This window comes from Pan troglodytes, chromosome 13, assembly GCF_028858775.2.
Source record: "Pan troglodytes isolate AG18354 chromosome 13, NHGRI_mPanTro3-v2.0_pri, whole genome shotgun sequence".
Classification (NCBI taxonomy): Eukaryota; Metazoa; Chordata; class Mammalia; order Primates; family Hominidae; genus Pan; species Pan troglodytes.
In genome coordinates, this window is record NC_072411.2 from 31,784,444 (window position 1) to 31,801,448 (window position 17,005).

Sequence of the window (17,005 nt, forward strand, 5' to 3'; positions counted from 1 at the left end):
GATGGAGGACTTAACAGGTCCTCCCAGGCTGTCAGGCCTGGGCAGCACTGTCTTGTCTTAGGACTCAGAAAGTCCAGTCCTGAGATGAGACAGTGCTGCCCAGGGCCGGTGGCTGGGACATGACCACATTCCCCCAGTGATTGACCACATCACACATCCAGGGTCCAGTGAGCCTGGCCTGAGACGTGCCCAGTACACTGAAGGTGCACCTGGAGCCCACTCCACCTGATGCCTCCACAGCCCTCACAGGGTCTGACCTCCCAGCATGCACCTGCCTCTCCCTGCACCCCAGCTGTCCACCATGCCTGTTCCCTGACTTCCTCCATCCTGTCCAGCAGGATGGGATGGACATGGGGACAGCCTGTGTGCACATTTCATGGCGAGTGGGAGTGACACACCATCTCTGGGAGGCACCATGGTTCCTGCCAAACCTGATCCCAAGACTCTGTCCTTGAGGTGGTTTTAGCAAACCCCAAACCCAGAACTGCGGTTGTGGCTCAGGGGTCAGCTCCTGCTAGTTCCAGGACACTACTGGGAGGCTGGGACCCGACCAAAGCCCATGGTGTCTCTGACCTGAGGACAAGGTGTCTTGGGACCATAAGGCCAGGCCACCAATGGTCATTGGGTCATAGGGGCTCAGCCCCAATATTTGTCCTTCCCTGGCTCCTTCTGGTTCAGTCCCATCAGGGCCCTGGATCCCAAGACTCAGCATCCAAGGTCCCCTCCAGGAATCCTGGCAGCTCAGCATATTTTATCCTGTTTCATCTGAGAGCAAAAATGTAAAATTGGATGCACAGAAAAGTGACTCAAAGTGCTTAATGACTAGAAGAAATCTAGGAGCAGCAAGAAGGTAATGTGGAGGGAGGGACCTCCATGACCGGTGTCTGCAGAGCCAGGGGTACAGGCACCCAGTACTGTGGCCTGGCACCACCTGCATCTCAGAGGGTGGGTGGCACACTCCTTACCCAGAGGACAGCAGGCCTGGTCACCAGCTTTTCTACCTGTCCCTGTAAGCATCACATTGCTGGAGGAAAATCTCATGCCAGAGCTTGGACCATCCCTAGCTCAGGGGTTAGGGGTTGTCCCTTGGTGACGTAAATGAAAAAACAGGTCCAGAACAGAGTTCCTGATGCTGGACACTCATTCAGTCTTTGAATCGTGGGATGGGAGGCCTGGTACTAGGTAGACCTAACCTCTTTGAGGAACCACAGAGCCCAAGGCTGGAAACCTCCAGGATCCTCCACCCCCTGATCCTCCCTGGGGACCCCTGTGGCCTGTCTCACTGAGCACTCTTCCATTTGTGGATGTCTGGGCTGCTGTACAAGGGAGTCCCCTTTCAGGTGTGGTGCTAGACATGGTCACTCCTGCTGGATGTCTAGGTGGTAGAAACCAAGGACCTAGGGAAATACCAGGTACAGCCTTTCCACGCTCATCCAGAGCAGGACAAACAGGCCAGGCGGTGTCAGGAACCCAGGTCTCCAGCTGGAGGGAACGTCAACCCTGCAGTGGGAGCAGGGGCCCTTTGCACATCCTAGGCACAGATGGTAATGTAGACACCACAGGTAAGCTGGGCTTGGTACCTACCCCTCCCCGGATTCAGAAAGAAACCAAACAAGGAGCTTTGTGCGGAATGAAACCTCCTTTCCTCCCAGAAGCACTGCTGACTGTTTGGTGGTTGCCATTTGTGGCAGTGAGCCTTTGTTTGTTCTGAGGGTGGGCTGGTTTCTCCTCTTGGCCCTGCCCTACAGATCATAAAGGAGAACAGCAAGAGGTCCCCAGCAAACATCCACAGATGGCCTTGGAAATAAGTCACCTTGTGAGAAACATGTCATGTTCTGGGAGGGATAAGGCATCAAGTAAGGCCTATGGGGTTGGAGGATCCCTGGGCAGGTGGGGCAATCCTTGGAGTCTTCCCATGGGAATAGGGAGGTCCTGAGGCAGAGGCAGGGGTTCTACAGGAGGAGTCACAGAGCTACCAAGGGCTCTCCTGTGCCAGGAAGCAGTCAACACCATGAACTGAACACCTGCTGGGCTCCAAGCCCTGGTCCAGGCTGGGGCATGTGGGGCCAGGAGGCAGCTCAGAGAAGGAGGCAGAGAGAAGTGTGCTGAGAGGGCACCCATTTCTGGGTGTAATGTGGTCCAGAGATTTTGGCTGGGAAGGGCTTCCAGAGTTTCATATGTGTTACAGAGCTGCTTCCTCTCCCTAGCCTCACCCTGCAGGAATGCCAGTGAACATATTGCTGACATCTTGGAGCTCAGTACCCTCATAGTGTAACGGCATCAGCAGATCTGCCTGTGCTTGGACTTCCTGTACTACCCATTCCTGAGGGGCGATGCTTCTGCAGGGCCTGTGACTTGGTGCACAACTTCAGACACCATCATCTTGCAGCAGCACCGCACCCTCACTAGCCAGGGTGTTGATGACTTCCTCAAGGCCAAGGCCACATTCAAGGCTTCGGACTTCATTGATGCGCTTGTGCTGAGCAAGGTGGCTTCTCCGGGATCTTAATTCAGGAGGTAGAATGGAGCTTGAGATCAAGTGTCTGATCAAGGTACTTGAACTTGATCTGGAGGGCCCTGGGGAGCCATGGAAGGTGCTGGATAAAGGAGTGACAGTCAGCTATGTTTTCGAGATGACTGTAGAAGGCTGCCTGGAAGGAGTGAACAAGAGCCAGGAGACCAGGGAGGGAGCTTGTGGGGCAGGTCTGGAGATGGCAAGGGAGGGATCCTGCTTGGATGAAAGGTCTTCAGGGACTGTCTCAGGTTACACACAGGTGTCCTCAGAGCTAGTGTGTTCAGAGTCTTGCCTCCAGGATGAAAATGGGAAGGAGTTGTCAGACGAGGACATATAAATGGAGGCTGGCATATTCATGAGTGCTGGTGGTGGTCCCGGTGTGGGACTACTGTGGGAACAGGGGTCTCTCCATCCAGGGATATGATGGATGGACCCTACATCACTCCATTCTGCCCTTCCTTTCCCTCCTCCCATTCTCCCGAAAGCCTCAGTGTATGGGCGCTGTTCATCCTCTGGTGCTGAAGCAGCCAAGAGACACAAGTCTGCCTGGCTGCCTCTTAGGATAGGACAGCAGAGCCAGTGGCCTCTGCTAGATCCTGTACAACCTCACAAAACACCCAGACATCGGGAGTGCTGCCAGCCTGTGATGCAACAGTCCTAATCCTGAAGACATTGAATGGTGGGTGCTGGGCCTCATGGCCGGTTCCCCAGCCCCTCTCATTGGCTCTGCTCCAGGTGGTGAAGGGGGAAAATGTTTTTGTCAATTCTGTCATGATTGCCTAGCAAGAAAAGGAGCAGAACCCAGAAGCAGTAAAATCAGTTAGTAAAATCAGTTTTCTTTTCTGAACTACATTTCTGCCATCTCTAATTGAGGGGAATTCCTTCGACTCCACGAGGTTGCTTGGAGAATGACTGACAGTGTATGTAGAGCAGGTGCCAGCCAGCAGGCGTTTGGTGTCCAGACCACTCTTCCCCCTTGATTTTCTGCCTATATTTTCATTTTGTTCCCAAGACCCTCACTCCCCTTAATTTTGCTTTTCCCTCTGATTCCCACCTTATCTTCTATCCCATGGATTCACCAGGATCTAAGTGGGTAACAGTCATCTATGCATGTATGTGTATGTATGTATGTTCTCTGTTGGTGTTGGAGTATGGTGTGTGTGTGTGAGAGAGAAAGAATGTGTGTGTGTGTGTGTGTGAGACAGAGAGTGTGTGTGTGTGTGTGTGTGTGTGTGTGTGTGTGTGTGTTGGGGTCACTGAGGGACTGAAACTCTCCACACCAGGCTGTGGTCCTGCTCACTGCTGGAGGTGCTGTCAGGGCTCTTGCCATTGACCCTCCAGGTCTCATTCTTGCAGTGCAGGCAGGGCATTCTGGAGGAATCATGTCCTTGGACGAAGCCCTGAGGAGTGACTGGTGTGTATTGGTGGATAAATAACCCAACTCCCTTGCTCTGGGTGTGATGACTCTGAGGCACATGTTCTATGCTGTCTCTCAGAGGTACCCGGCAGGGCTGAGTCCTGGCTGCCCACAGTGGAAACCTTCTTGATGAAGGTCCCTTTAACTGCTACATTCCATTCCTGTCTCAGTTCCCCACTCCTCTACTGGTGTTGCCTGCAATTAGTACTCTAAGGAAGAACTGGCAGTAGAATTACTGTCCTGGAGTCATCTCCAGATAAAATTTTTATACTTGAATCTTTGCCTCAGGATCTACTTCCAGGAAACTTAAAGTAAGACACACATTTTTCTTTCCTCCAATCTTCATAGACCTGTCATTGTGCTGTTTTTACCAAAAAGGATCATGAGGATCAGAGAGGAAAAGTCACTTGCCCAAAGTCACACAGCTGAACAGTGGTGGAGTTCAACTTTGACCGTGGGCTGTCTGGCCCCAAGGTGTATGCTTGCTTCTCTCCCAAGAGACTCCTTTCTTATCAGGCTCAAATGAATGAAAGGAGGATGTTAAAGGTAGGATCTCTGAAGCCTGTGCCAGTGGAACCGCAGCTCATGGCTGGCACCTGTGTTCTCATTCTTACCTCATTAAGAGTAAAGTTTATTGAGTTTACTGAATTTAAGTATCTTTAGTGAGATCATTTATTATTAGTAAAAACTGGGACCAAACAGATTTTCTGACTCTAAAAGAGAGATTTTCACAGAAACAGATATATACCTATAAGTATACAGACACGCATACACACATTTCTTTACTGCTCATAAAAATTAGTCCTTATTAGAATGTGGGATGTATAAATGTAAGAGAATTTTCATGTTAAAATTGACAGATACATTTTTAAATTGTCCTAAAAGAAATTTAATTATTTTTCTTTTAGAATTTTCCATTATTAATGTTATTTTTATGGGAAACTATATAACTTTATTGATAATACATACGAGAACCTTTTGTTTTTCACATTGAAAATACAGTGTATTTTGCAAATAACTAAGTCCTAATTTTGTATTAAAATTTTAAATTTTCAATCTTTTTTTATTATATTTTAAGTTCTGGGATACATGTGGAGAACGTGCAGGTTTGTTACATAGGTATACACATGACACAGTAGTTTGCTGCACTCATCAACCTCTCACCTACATTAGGCGCTCATCTACATTCGGTGCTACATTATGATGTGGAGAAATAGGAACGCTTTTACACTGTTGGTGGGAGTGTAAATTAGTTCAACCATTGTGGAAGACAGTGTAGTGATTCCTCAAGGATCCAGAACCAGAAATACATTTGACCCAGCAATCCCATTACTGGGTATATACCCAAAGGATTATAAATCATTCTACTATAAAGACACATGCACACAGATGTTTATTGCGGCACTGTTCCCAATAGCAAAGACTTGAAACCAACCCAAATCCCCATCAGTGATAGACTGGATAAAGAAAATGTGGCACATATACGCCATGGAATACTCTGCAGCCATAAAAAAGGATGAGTTCACGTCCTTTGCAGGAACATAGATGAAGCTGGAAGCCATCATTCTCAGCAAACGAACGCAGAAACAGAAAACCAAACACCGCATGTTCTCACTCATAAGTGGGAGCTGAACAATGAGAACAAATGGACACAGGGAGGGGAACATCACATACCGGAACCTGTCAGTGGGTGGGGGGCTAGAGGAGTGGGGGAGGGATAGCATTAGGGGATTTAACAATTTTAAAATTCTATTCTGTTGAAATGTTTACTCCAAGAAGCAATGTGTTTTTGAGAGCTAATCCTGATATATTCAAATCTTAACCACTTAAGTTGATGGAGTGGACTTCTTTTAAATTAGTGATTCCCTAATTTACCTGACAGTTGGAATTTCCAGGCCATGTTGAAAATACAGATTATCCGGACTGTTACCTCTGCAGATGTATTTAGTGGTTCTAAAATGGCACCTAGGAGTCTGGATTTTTCCCAGGGGCCTTGTGTAATTCACACTGATGACCAGGCAAGTTTGGGAAATTGTGCCTTAAGGAGATTTTTCATTAAGCAGTCTTCATTTGAAAAGAAGATCATTTATCTTCTAATACCCCATGCTTCCTCTTTCTCCTGCTCTCTTTGTCTCCTGTTGTCTTTCAGTTCCTAGAAGCTTTAATTGAATGAAAGTTCCTAGTAGATCTGTACCTACTAAAAACCACACTTCTGAAGCTACGTGGCCACCAGAAGACACAGCTAGTCTGCCATGTAAAAAAGGAAATGTGGCATGTGCCCTGAAGGTGCAGGGGTGAGAGGCAGGGAAATGGAGACCCCCACAGCCAGCAGCAGTGGCCCTCATCACAGCCCTCCAGGAGATATCAAAGGAGGTCAGACCTTGGACAGTAGTCTTGACTTCCTGCTATAGAACACATTGTTAACACTGAAAAAGATGATCTGTTCTAGGGGAATGGTGAAAGCTGACTCTAGCACTTGTGCTTTTTGTTTGTTTGTTTGAGATTGAGTCTTGCTCTTGTTTCCCAGGCTGCAGTGCAATGCGTGATCTCAGCTCACTGCAGGCTCTGCCTCCTGGGTTCCAGCTATTGTCCTGCCTCAGCCTCCCGAGTAGCTGGGATTCCAGGTGCCCACAAGTGTGCCTGGCCAATTTTTATGTTTTTAGTAGAGATGGGATTTCGCCATCTTGGCCAGGCTGTTCTCCACCTCCTGACCTTGGCCAAAGTGTTGGGATTATAGGCATAAGCCATTGTGCCAGGCCTGTGTTTTTAATTTCATCATGGCACAGCTTCAAAATGACATCTAAGTAGCTGACATAAAAATGAAAATTCTGTGTACTTTGATATTAGCAGGCTTCAAATACAAACCAGAATATGAGTAAATTGTTTCTTAACCAAACTGAATAATTTTCACATTGGCAGGCCATTGGTAGGCTATTCAGCATCTGGCTCATGTTTGGGCCAAGCTGGGTGCCTCATGAAAGTCTGGAGGGAAATACAGAGGGCAATTCTCCCTAAGCATTAGGCTCAGAAATATCCTGCTTCCCAGTGAAAAGTTTAAGTTGACTTTCACGCCACCTTCATCAAACCGAGGTTGGTCAACACTTTTCACCACTGCCACTGGACACTTTGACTTCCAATTTTGCTACCTGCTGTACAAAGATACCCCCTTCCTTCCTTTCCTGCATTCTCCCTACAACCTTGTCTTTTTTTGAGTAAATCCACTCTGTCTCATCATTGTCCATCTCTGCTTCCCAAAAGCTTATATAGTACAGAAATTGGCCAATCAAGATTACCATGTGGAAGAGCATCGATTTACTGAATAAGGTAGCTGGCTCCTGGGGGCAGAAAAGTGATTAGACACAGAGATAAAAATCATAATCCCTGCTCTCCTGGACTCACTGTCCAGTGGGCAGACAGACAGATGAACAAATACAACTTGATAACTACAACAATCAAGTGAATTATATAATTTAGACTGGAGAAAGAGAGAGCAAACGTGATCATAAGACAGTGTGTCCACTACTTACTCTCTAACAGATTTCCTCATAAACCACTAGGCTTGCCAACTTGTTGAATGAGAAAATTGGAGGGTCAGGGGAGGGGAAATACATATGCTTCTTAGTATTTCATTCCATAAATACATAAATAATGAAACCATTAATGATATCATCATGTTGATTCAATAAGTTTGAAAGCAAAATTGATAGTAATCTTTGGAAGAAATTGTATATGTGTCTATGTATGTACATACATAGACATACATATTGCTTTCTGAAATTTTCAATGACTTTATGCTTCTTCTGAAGTAATTCGAGTTTAGTATTTGAGACCCCTGGGTCAAAACATCTTCTTGAGTACACTGAAGAACATTTGGATTAATTTCAGACATGTATTTTGGTTTATATAGTGTTTTTTATCCATGGTAACTTATTTACTATTTAAAAACATATTGAGAACAAACAACAGCAGCAACCCTGAATTGAGTGAAAGTCCTGAGAAGGGCTTTGCCCAATCAGTGCATGTGCATGTTTACACTAATCTCCTGTCTGAACCTAGGAACTGGCTGAATGAGCTAGCAGATGGCCTGTCTGGCTGCATTATAAATGATAATTTATTTTTATTTGTTTTACTCATTCATTCATTTTGAGACAGGGTCTCACTCTGTCATCCAGGCTAGAGTATGGTGACACAATTATGGCTCACTGCAGCCTTCAACTCTCAGGCTCAAGCAATCCTCCTGCCTCAGCGTCCTGAGTAGCTGGGACTACAGGTGCACACCACCATGCCCAGCTAATTTTTAAAACTTTTTTTGTAGAGACTGGGTCTTATTATGTTGCCCAGGGTGGTCTCAAACTCGTGGACTCAAGCGATCCTCCTTCCTTGGCCTCTCAAAGTGCTGGGATTACAGACTTGAGCTACTACATATGGCCAGAAATGACATTTTAAAACCAACTATTACATACACAGATATATGATGCTCTCCGATTGTTTTATCTAAAAATAGGAGTGCCTTAGGTTTATCGGCTCATTTTGTTTTATCAAACAGCTTAAATGCAGTTGTGAATATTTTTGTTTACCCTCATAACCTGAGAATTTAGAATGAATATAATTATTGCCATTTTCACAAGTAAAATTGGAACGAGAATATAAAACAGTGGAATACAGGTGCAGCTAAGAGTAGCAGAGGTAAGCCATCTATAGAATATTAAAATTTCTTCCATGTGTGTTGTTAGAAATCTATAAAACCAAAATTTTTTCATGCCTGGAATCCCAGCACTTTGGGAGGCCAAGGCGGGCAGATTACCTGAGGTGAGGAGTTCAAGACTAGCCTGGCCAACATGGTGAAACCCCATCTTTACTAAAAGTACAAAAATTAGCCATGTGTGGTGGGCACCTGAAATCCCAGCTACTCAGGAGGCTGAGGCAGGAGAATTGCTTGAACCCGGGGAGTGGAGATTACAGTGAGCCAAGATTGTGCCACTGCACTCCAGCCTGGGCGACAAGAGTAAGACTTCATTTCAAAACAGCAACAACAACAACAACAAACAACAAGAACAACAACAACAAAACCCAACATTTTCTAATACAAGGAAACTCACTAAGCTTTATAAGGCCCCCATCCCTCCAAGTATTATCCTTTCTGGCTGCCCCAACATTAATGACAGCAACTGGTAGTAGCCATCTGACATACAATCCCAGTACATTTTTGGGCTCTGATGTTTTCTAGGAATTTTTTCTTTACAGACTTATTGAAATTAAGCTCTATTCCCTCAAGACCTGGTTTTCATAAACTGTATAGTTTTGCAGTTGAGGGGAAATGGTCTTAGGTCAGTCAATCCACTGTTGACACAGAAATGAAATGAGGTAATGGTAGGATTATTGTTAAGATTGAGAGGTGTATGAATCATCCTACCCTCTTTCCCAGCCCCTAGGTGACCATATAATTAAAATATCCTTGATATTTCTATGTTGTTTAAGTTTTTAATTCTAGAACCCCTCAATCTTTCTCTATTCAACTTAAGTGAAAAGACATTTGAGTATCCAGAAGACACTCAGCACTCAGAAGCAAAGGAAGAAAAATGGAAACATAATGGTCAATGCCCATGTTCTACCCCAGGATCAAATGAGGCATTAATATTGAGAGTTGTGATTCTGAATGAGTCTTAACCTCATGCACATGTTAGTTGTTCAAAAATGTGTCATGTCAGCATGGTGGTAACAGTGAAGATTTTCTACAATCAAAATAGTATAGTTACGTTCTGTTGTATAAAATAGAAATAAATGGACCACATTGATCAGAAAAATCACCCTAGCATATTCTGACAGCTTAATTTTTAAAAAGCTATGTTATATTAACAATTTAACCACATAGATCTGTCAGCTAGAATACATGTTGCATATTTAATTGACAATAATTTTTTTTGCTCTCTCAGAGAGGTGTAGATAGATTTTGGGGTTATCAAATGGTTCTGACTTTTTCTTTTTTTTTTTTTTTTTTGAGATGGAGTCTTGCTCTGTCACCAGGCTGGAGTGCAGTGGCAAGATCTCAGCTTACTGCAACCTTTGCTCCCTGGTTTAAGTGATTCTCCTGCCTCAGCCTCCTGAATAGCTGGGATCACAGGCGCACGCCACCATGCCCAGCTAATTTTTGTATTTTTAGTAGAGACGGGGTTTCACCATGTTGGCCAGGATGGTCTCAATCTCCTGACCTCGTGATCTGCCCACCATGGCCTCCCAAAATGCTGGGATTACAGGCATGAGCCACTGTGCCCGGCTGGTTCTGACATATTTTTAAGAAAGACTAGGCTGATGCTATGGTAACTCAGTTATTGATGATACATGTCATCTTGTAAGTAGGAGTATTCAATATTCATGGTTTTGAAGCAATTTCAGAGTACTATAATCACCACACTTGACAGACTTCAGAATTCATTGAAAATCTCTGGAAATAATTAGCAATCTGTTATCATAGACTCTAAACAGACCTTCAAAATGCATTACATAGATTTGGTAAAACAGATTGTCAGTCTGCCAAAAGTAATCACTTTGGTTTGATTTGCATTGAATGAAAATTTTAAAATGTAAAGCTAAACTCTTCAGGATCACTGCACTGGGTTTCTATAGGACAACACTGAACAGGGCTGCCACTGAAACACCTTGGATGAGAGCCTCAAACTCCCTGAACACAGCTTCCAGCACACTACTGGGAGAATGATTGGGACTCAAAAATATGTGCAATGAATCTACTTACGAGCTTGTTGGAAAGGAAGTAAAGAGGTTGTATGTAATTACCTCAAATTAATACTACTACAGATAAAGTAGTAATTAGTACTGACAAAGTAATAGTAGCGCTAAAGTAGTGTTAATAGCCCTACACTAGTAGTAGTAATAAAGTGGCATCGCTATTGATTCTATCCGTCTACCTACCTACCTGTCTGGATGGGAGGGCATAGGATTTGACTGTAAGATTGGGCTTAGCAGTGAAGACAAAAGAGCTCATGCATGCTTTGGACAGGTACGCACTCAAACTTGGTATCATGTGACTGTTCTGAATTCCAGAACCAAGGCTAAAAGGTGGAAGTTTTGTTTGACTGTGTCTCACATTTTCCTTTTGGTCTATTGTCTAACACATGTTGCTAGAATTCTTTTTATTCTGACTACCTTTTATGTATAGACAATGCCATTATTGACGAGATCACTCCCAAGCGGATTGGAGATTGTCCCAATACTTAGACCTATAGCAAGGCCTTGGGAGAAATGGTGGTGCAGCAGGAGAGCAGGAACCTAACCATTGCCATCCTAAGGCCTCCATTGTGCGGAGCAACATGGCACCAGCTTTTCCTGGTAAGCCCACTTACCTGGATTCTGTGTTTTGCTTTCAAACTAAGGTTCTTCTAGCCCAATTATTTTCTGATGTCTTTCTTCTTCTTCTCCTCAGGATTTATAGCTAAGTGCAGCCAATCAAATATTAACCCATTATACTAGGGCAAAATTCCACTTTGGGATCATGCGGCTCTTCTGGCAGTTACCCTATCTTAGAGTTGGATGGAGATCTTAAATTAGCTTCTAACTACTCTAGTCTCAAAATTCCCATGGGTGATGTTTTCATATCTTGGCTTTCCCACTGTAGCTTAAACATATCAGAATGTTCTTGATGGCCAAATTGGTAGTATTGCAACTAACTGCCAGGGTTACAAAGCTCACAGAAGGATCTCAGTTTGGGAATACTAATTTTTTTTTAACCTCAGTATACTGCTATGTCCTTTTGAAAGTACTTTGAATTATACCATCTTCTTCAAAGCAAGTCCGTGAAGCTTTGGGGGCAGATACATTCCAGCTCCACCACTTACTGGCAATGCAACATTTTTGAGTTGTTCTTTTGGTAGAACAGGACAGATACTACTTTGAAGAGTTGGTTTAATGAGACAATGTATGAGGAGTGCTCAGTCTCTAGTAAAAGGTAGATCCCTACTAAAAGGCTCAACGAATATTAGTCCCTTCATCTTCTCCTCCCGTATATCTGGTCTCCCATTATACGCATTTCGACTTTTATACTGTAAGGTAAAGAGACGGCTTAGGGCTTAGGAAACAAACTCAAAAAGACATTTCCCTCTAACTACTCTTAAGCATAATCTTTCCTGTAACATCTTTAAGCAAGTCAACACACATTATTACCAATCATGTTTTCAATGTTCTCCTAAGGAGGCTAAAATCAGGAATGAGGTGAAGTATGGTTGGTGAATTGCTTAGCAGATCATGATATAAGGACAAGGTCCATTGTAGCCCTTAAGTTGTCATAAAACGCCACAAAACCATTCATGACTCCTGTTACAAACAACAATCCTGGCCAAATTTTAATTCTTGCACAAACTGCAGAAAATAGCCAACGCTTTGCCATTGATCTTTGGGATCTTAATCATACTGAATTAGATAGTTCTATCGGCTGGAGTCTCAGTGCCCTTGTTTGAAATTTATTAAGATTAGACGGCAGATGTTCCAAAGATACAACAATTTTCTGAAATGTGTAACCAATGGAAATTTTCTTTCTTTTAGGGTTGGGTTGATAATCTCAATGGATGTAGCCGACTCATTATTGCGGTATGTATAGGGATGAAGAAGTAACTGTAATGTAGTGGAGGAATAGTAAGAAAATTCTTAGTGCTGGCTTAGCTTCATTGATCCAAAAACATAAATGCTACTTTACTATCAATTGAAGCATATTATTTCAATTATTCTGGTTATAATATGGAGGCAGGATGAAATTATTTTTATTCTTTTAGAATTTTTTTTATCAGGAAAACAGAGGTAAAGTGCTATCAATTACTATTTAAGAGTTCTATTTTGAAAAGTGAGAATTAAGGATTTTTCTTTTCTTTTTAAAAAAACTTTTTTAAAAATTAAAAATAAAACAAGCAAAAGTCTTATGAAAATGAAGCAAGTAGCCCTGCCACTCTATATACAGTAATAACAATATTTGTTACAGTTATTATGTACAATATTATAAAAAATGTCGCATACAGTACAAATTAAGGCCCTTATTTCTCAAAGGACATCAAGTCTTATGCCCCGTGGGAGGGAAGATGCCACTTAATTATTGCACCATTTTGAAAAACAGAACTCGTCAAGGCGGATAGTGGTCTTTTCCCACCTGGTCTTCAGTCACAGATGGGGGCTGGGGCGGTGGCGCCGTCTTCGTCCTTGAGGTAGACCCTATGTAGCCACACTGCCCTGCCCGGTTCTCTGGGTGCAATAAATACCAGTCACAGTTTGGGAGGCGGCCGTGCGCAGGTGGGGAGGCCTCTGGGCTGCATGTGCTGCTTCCTGTGCAGGGCAAGGTGGGCAGAGCGCAAGAAGGCGTGGTGGCACCAATGGCCCTGAAATGGCCAGTGGCCCCTGTGCTTGTGGTGGTGGAGCGTTAGCTTGTCTGAGTGAGCACACTTCCAGCTGCTTCCATCCCAGTGGCAGTGGTCGGGCTTGTCACTTGTGTGCTGCACAGATGTGCCTGCAGGGGAGAATTCTTGCTGGAGGTCTTGCCGTAGCCGCATAGGTATGCCCGGTGTTGCGGTTCCCAGGCCAGGAGCAGCTGCCACGCTTGGGCTTGGCCTCCAGCAGCTCCAGCGGGGACGCCGGTGCCACCACAAGGAGGCTGCGGGTGACTGGGGGTGCCAGGCCCAGGGCTGTGGCGGCGGCGGCCACCGCCTAAGAGACTAAAGACAGGGGCGTGGAGGGGCGGAGCTGGGCAGGGGGCGCCTCATGAAGGCCCCCCTTCATGAGGGTGGGTGTCCCAAACCAGGGCCACGGAAGGGCTGCGGGAAGGAGGCGTGAGGGCCGTAGGGGCTGAGGGGCAGTTGTTGGGGGCGGAATGGGAGGGACCCGGGATCTCGCATGCATGAAGCCGCAGGCCCGGGGCGCCCTAGTGTTTGAGGACGCGCGATCCATACCTGAACCTGGGTACGCAGCCGCAGCCGCCGCCATCTGCTTCAGGGGGCTGGGCTTTGACCAGGCGGCTGGGCAGCGCCAGTTGAAAGCGGTTGAGCAGGCCGGGCGCAGTGGCTCACGCCTGTAATCCCAGCACTTTGGGAGACCAAGGCGGGCCGATCACGGGGTCAGGAGATGGGAGACCATGCTGGCTAACACGGTGAAACCCGGTCTCTACTAAACATACAAAAAAAAAAAAAAAAAAAAAAAAAAAATAGCCGGGCGTGGTGGCGGGCGCCTGTAGTCCCAGCACTTTGGAAGGCTGAGGCGGGCGGATCACGAGGTCAGGAGCTGGAGAACATCCTGGCTAACAGGTGAAACCCCGTCTCTACTAAAAGTACAAAAAACAATTAGCCGGGTGAGGTGGCGGGCGCCTGTAGTCCCAGCTACTCCGGAGGCTGAGGCAGGAGAATGGCGTGAACCCAGGAGATGGAGCTTGCAGTGAGCCGAGATCGAGCCGAGATCGCGCCACTGCAGTCTAGCCTGGGCAACACAAGGAGACTCCATCTCAAAACAACAACAACAACAACAACAACAATAACAACAACAACAACAACAACAACAACAACAACAACAACAACAAAAACCAGCTGAGCAGCGCGGGCCATCTGGCAGTGGGTCCAGCTCCAGAGCGCCGTAGGGCAGCGGCGTGCAGTGTTCGGGTAATAGGACGCAGACGGCGGGGTCGCCGGGGGCTTCGGGGTGGCCTCGGCCCCAGGCCATCCAGCCCTGTGGACCGAATGGAGTCCCGCACGCTGTTGAGGTAGTTGTGGGTTCCCCTGGCCTCGGGCTGGGCGCGGGGTCAGCGCGCCTGCAGGCGGCGCTTGCGGTACGGGCTGGTGAAAGTGGAGACGGACGGCAGGATGGATTCACTTGGCCACATGGCGCGAAGCTGGGAAGACGGACACCGGTGAGTGGCTGCCCGGGAGGGCTGGTCGGGGCGCGGACAGGCGGGCATGGTTCTGCCAAGGATTTTGCTTTATTTCTCGCAAGATGGGGGTATTTCGTCCTTTCTTCAGTTTATAATTGCATGAATTAGTGCAGTGAATTGAGGATGCAGTAAAAATATCTTCAAAGATTATTAAATTCGTTATTATAAAACACATAGAAGAGTTTATGTGTGTGTATGGCAAGCAGGTATACATCAATAATTCTTAATGAGTACAAGAAAGAACTACCAATATTGGGGCAAATTTTTCAAATACAAACATCAGTGAATATAGGCAAGGCCTTTTCTTTTTTATTATTCTATTTTAAGTTCTAGGGTACATGTGCACAACGTGCAGGTTTGTTACATAGGTCGACATGTGCCGGCAACGCCTTTTCAATAATGTCTTACAAGGAGAAACGTGGCTCCTCTAGGTGAGCAGCCCTCAGTGCGCATCTCCCTGAAGTCCACATTGATCCGGCAGAGCTGTGGGGTTCACAGCTCACACTGAGGCATTCAGGGCCTAAACCCCACTTTACTCTTTTGTATAATGAATGGGAAATCAGTGATCTAAATGAGTTTAAATCTTATTAGGGATTCAGACTGCCCTTCAGACTCTGTCTCTATTCCTCCCAGAGCTGGGTTCAACATGAATTCAAATACAAATATGAGACAATGAATTATGGTAGTGACAAAGACCTTCCTTCGAATTTCGGATTTTTCTAGCAGCCCCTTTCTTTCTGCTTCCCACCTGCCTTCAACTCTTTCTCCTAAAAAAGTTCAGTTGGAGTGAACGTTTGGTGACTTAGAACATCATTATTTTAACGGGATCCCAAAGCGGTTTTCATTATATGCAAAGCTGTATATTTATTTACATTTTTAAAAATGTTCTAAATTGGTTTCTTATGTCCAAAAGAAGGGGAGCTAGTTATAAGAAAAGAGAATTGAGTAACATAAGAAAGTGCTAATCATTTCAAATTAAAGTGGGAAACATGCAAAGCAGAAAGAATCAATTTCATAAACTCAACAAATTATTAACATAAACAATTCCAAACTCTTGTATCTATATAACATCAGTGATCTGTGAGGTGAAATGAGATTCTGAAGAAAAAGTAAATAATAAGGCCATTTTTCTAAGCCAAAAAAGTTTTTGTCATTAATTGTGGAATTTCACCAATCAATTTTTTTCAAATAAAAGTTTCTTAAACTTTTAGTGCCTACTATTGCTTGTAGGTTAATAAACCCTAGCAGAAAACAAAATCATTAATGAAATGGAAAACAAACATTAATGGAAAATTTGTGTAACCTTAATTCTTAACGTGTCTTATGAGTTAATTTTTAAAATGTGAAGGTTTATTCTTGGTGTTTGGTAGTTAACTAAGTTTATTAATCTCTCACAAATATGAGGAATTTTATTCCCTAAAGGAACGTGAGGAACACGAGTAGTTCAAGAAAATGCTGAAGATGCGCTTGGCTGGGAAGCTAGGATAGGCTGACGAAGTCAGACTTAGTGTGGGAACCTGGTAAGCAGTGGATCGATGTTAGCTGTTTTCACTTATTGCACTAGTATAATCAGTTTGATGATACATACTTCAGCCCCAGCTGTTACTTAAGACCTGGTTTCACATTTTATGTTCTTTTTCCTGTGCAGGCTGGGAAAGGGTTTCTTCTGTCCATAAAAGCTACTCCAATGGCTGTGAGAGACTTAATTCCAATTCCAGGTGATACAGCCGTCAATCTCCCACTAGCTGTAGGATGGTGTGCTGCAGTTCACAGGTGTGGATGCTCAAGTGGGCTTTCAAAGATGTCATGAGAGGGAGGGGTAATGTATTAGGCACATTTTCCAAATATAGGCATTTCATTGTACAAGACCCCAAATGTGAGAAGGTGTTTGTTTCAGTGTTTTATAGAGTTCCTAATATGCCATCATATATACATTCAGTTGTTTTCAAAATACAGTTTAGTACTTGGCTACTCACAAAGTAATAAAACATTTAAATCACTTAACCATACAATTCTTGATAACCAAAAGGCTTTTCTTTCTATTCAGTACTTTAACATTCAGCTTTCTTTTTTAGGGCAAAGGTGATAGAAGTGGATGAAATGAGAGAGTATTTTTTTAACTCACCTGGCTGTGTTAGTAAGTGGTAAACAGAATTAAACTTTT

General features: G+C 44.6%; 1 protein-coding gene and 1 long non-coding RNA gene across 2 annotated transcripts in view; both read left to right on the forward strand.

Annotated features, from left to right (window-relative positions):
- The first annotated feature begins 577 nt into the window (after positions 1 to 577).
- LOC104004145 (uncharacterized) lies at positions 578 to 12,866 on the forward strand. The gene is made up of 7 exons (XR_008546772.2): positions 578 to 1,816; positions 2,208 to 2,552; positions 3,001 to 3,194; positions 4,281 to 4,478; positions 6,082 to 6,305; positions 11,107 to 11,276; positions 12,486 to 12,866. It is a non-coding gene; the product is annotated as an uncharacterized LOC104004145 (long non-coding RNA).
- A 1,689-nt stretch (positions 12,867 to 14,555) lies between these two features.
- LOC736079 (fatty acyl-CoA reductase 2-like) overlaps positions 14,556 to 17,005 on the forward strand; it is a 55,544-nt gene continuing 53,094 nt past the window's right edge. The window contains exons 1-2 of the mRNA XM_054678841.2: positions 14,556 to 14,820; positions 16,490 to 16,614. Of these exons, the coding sequence (XP_054534816.2) occupies positions 16,529 to 16,614 (86 nt within the window). The 5' untranslated portion in view covers positions 14,556 to 14,820; positions 16,490 to 16,528. The remainder of the gene's footprint in view (positions 14,821 to 16,489; positions 16,615 to 17,005) is intronic.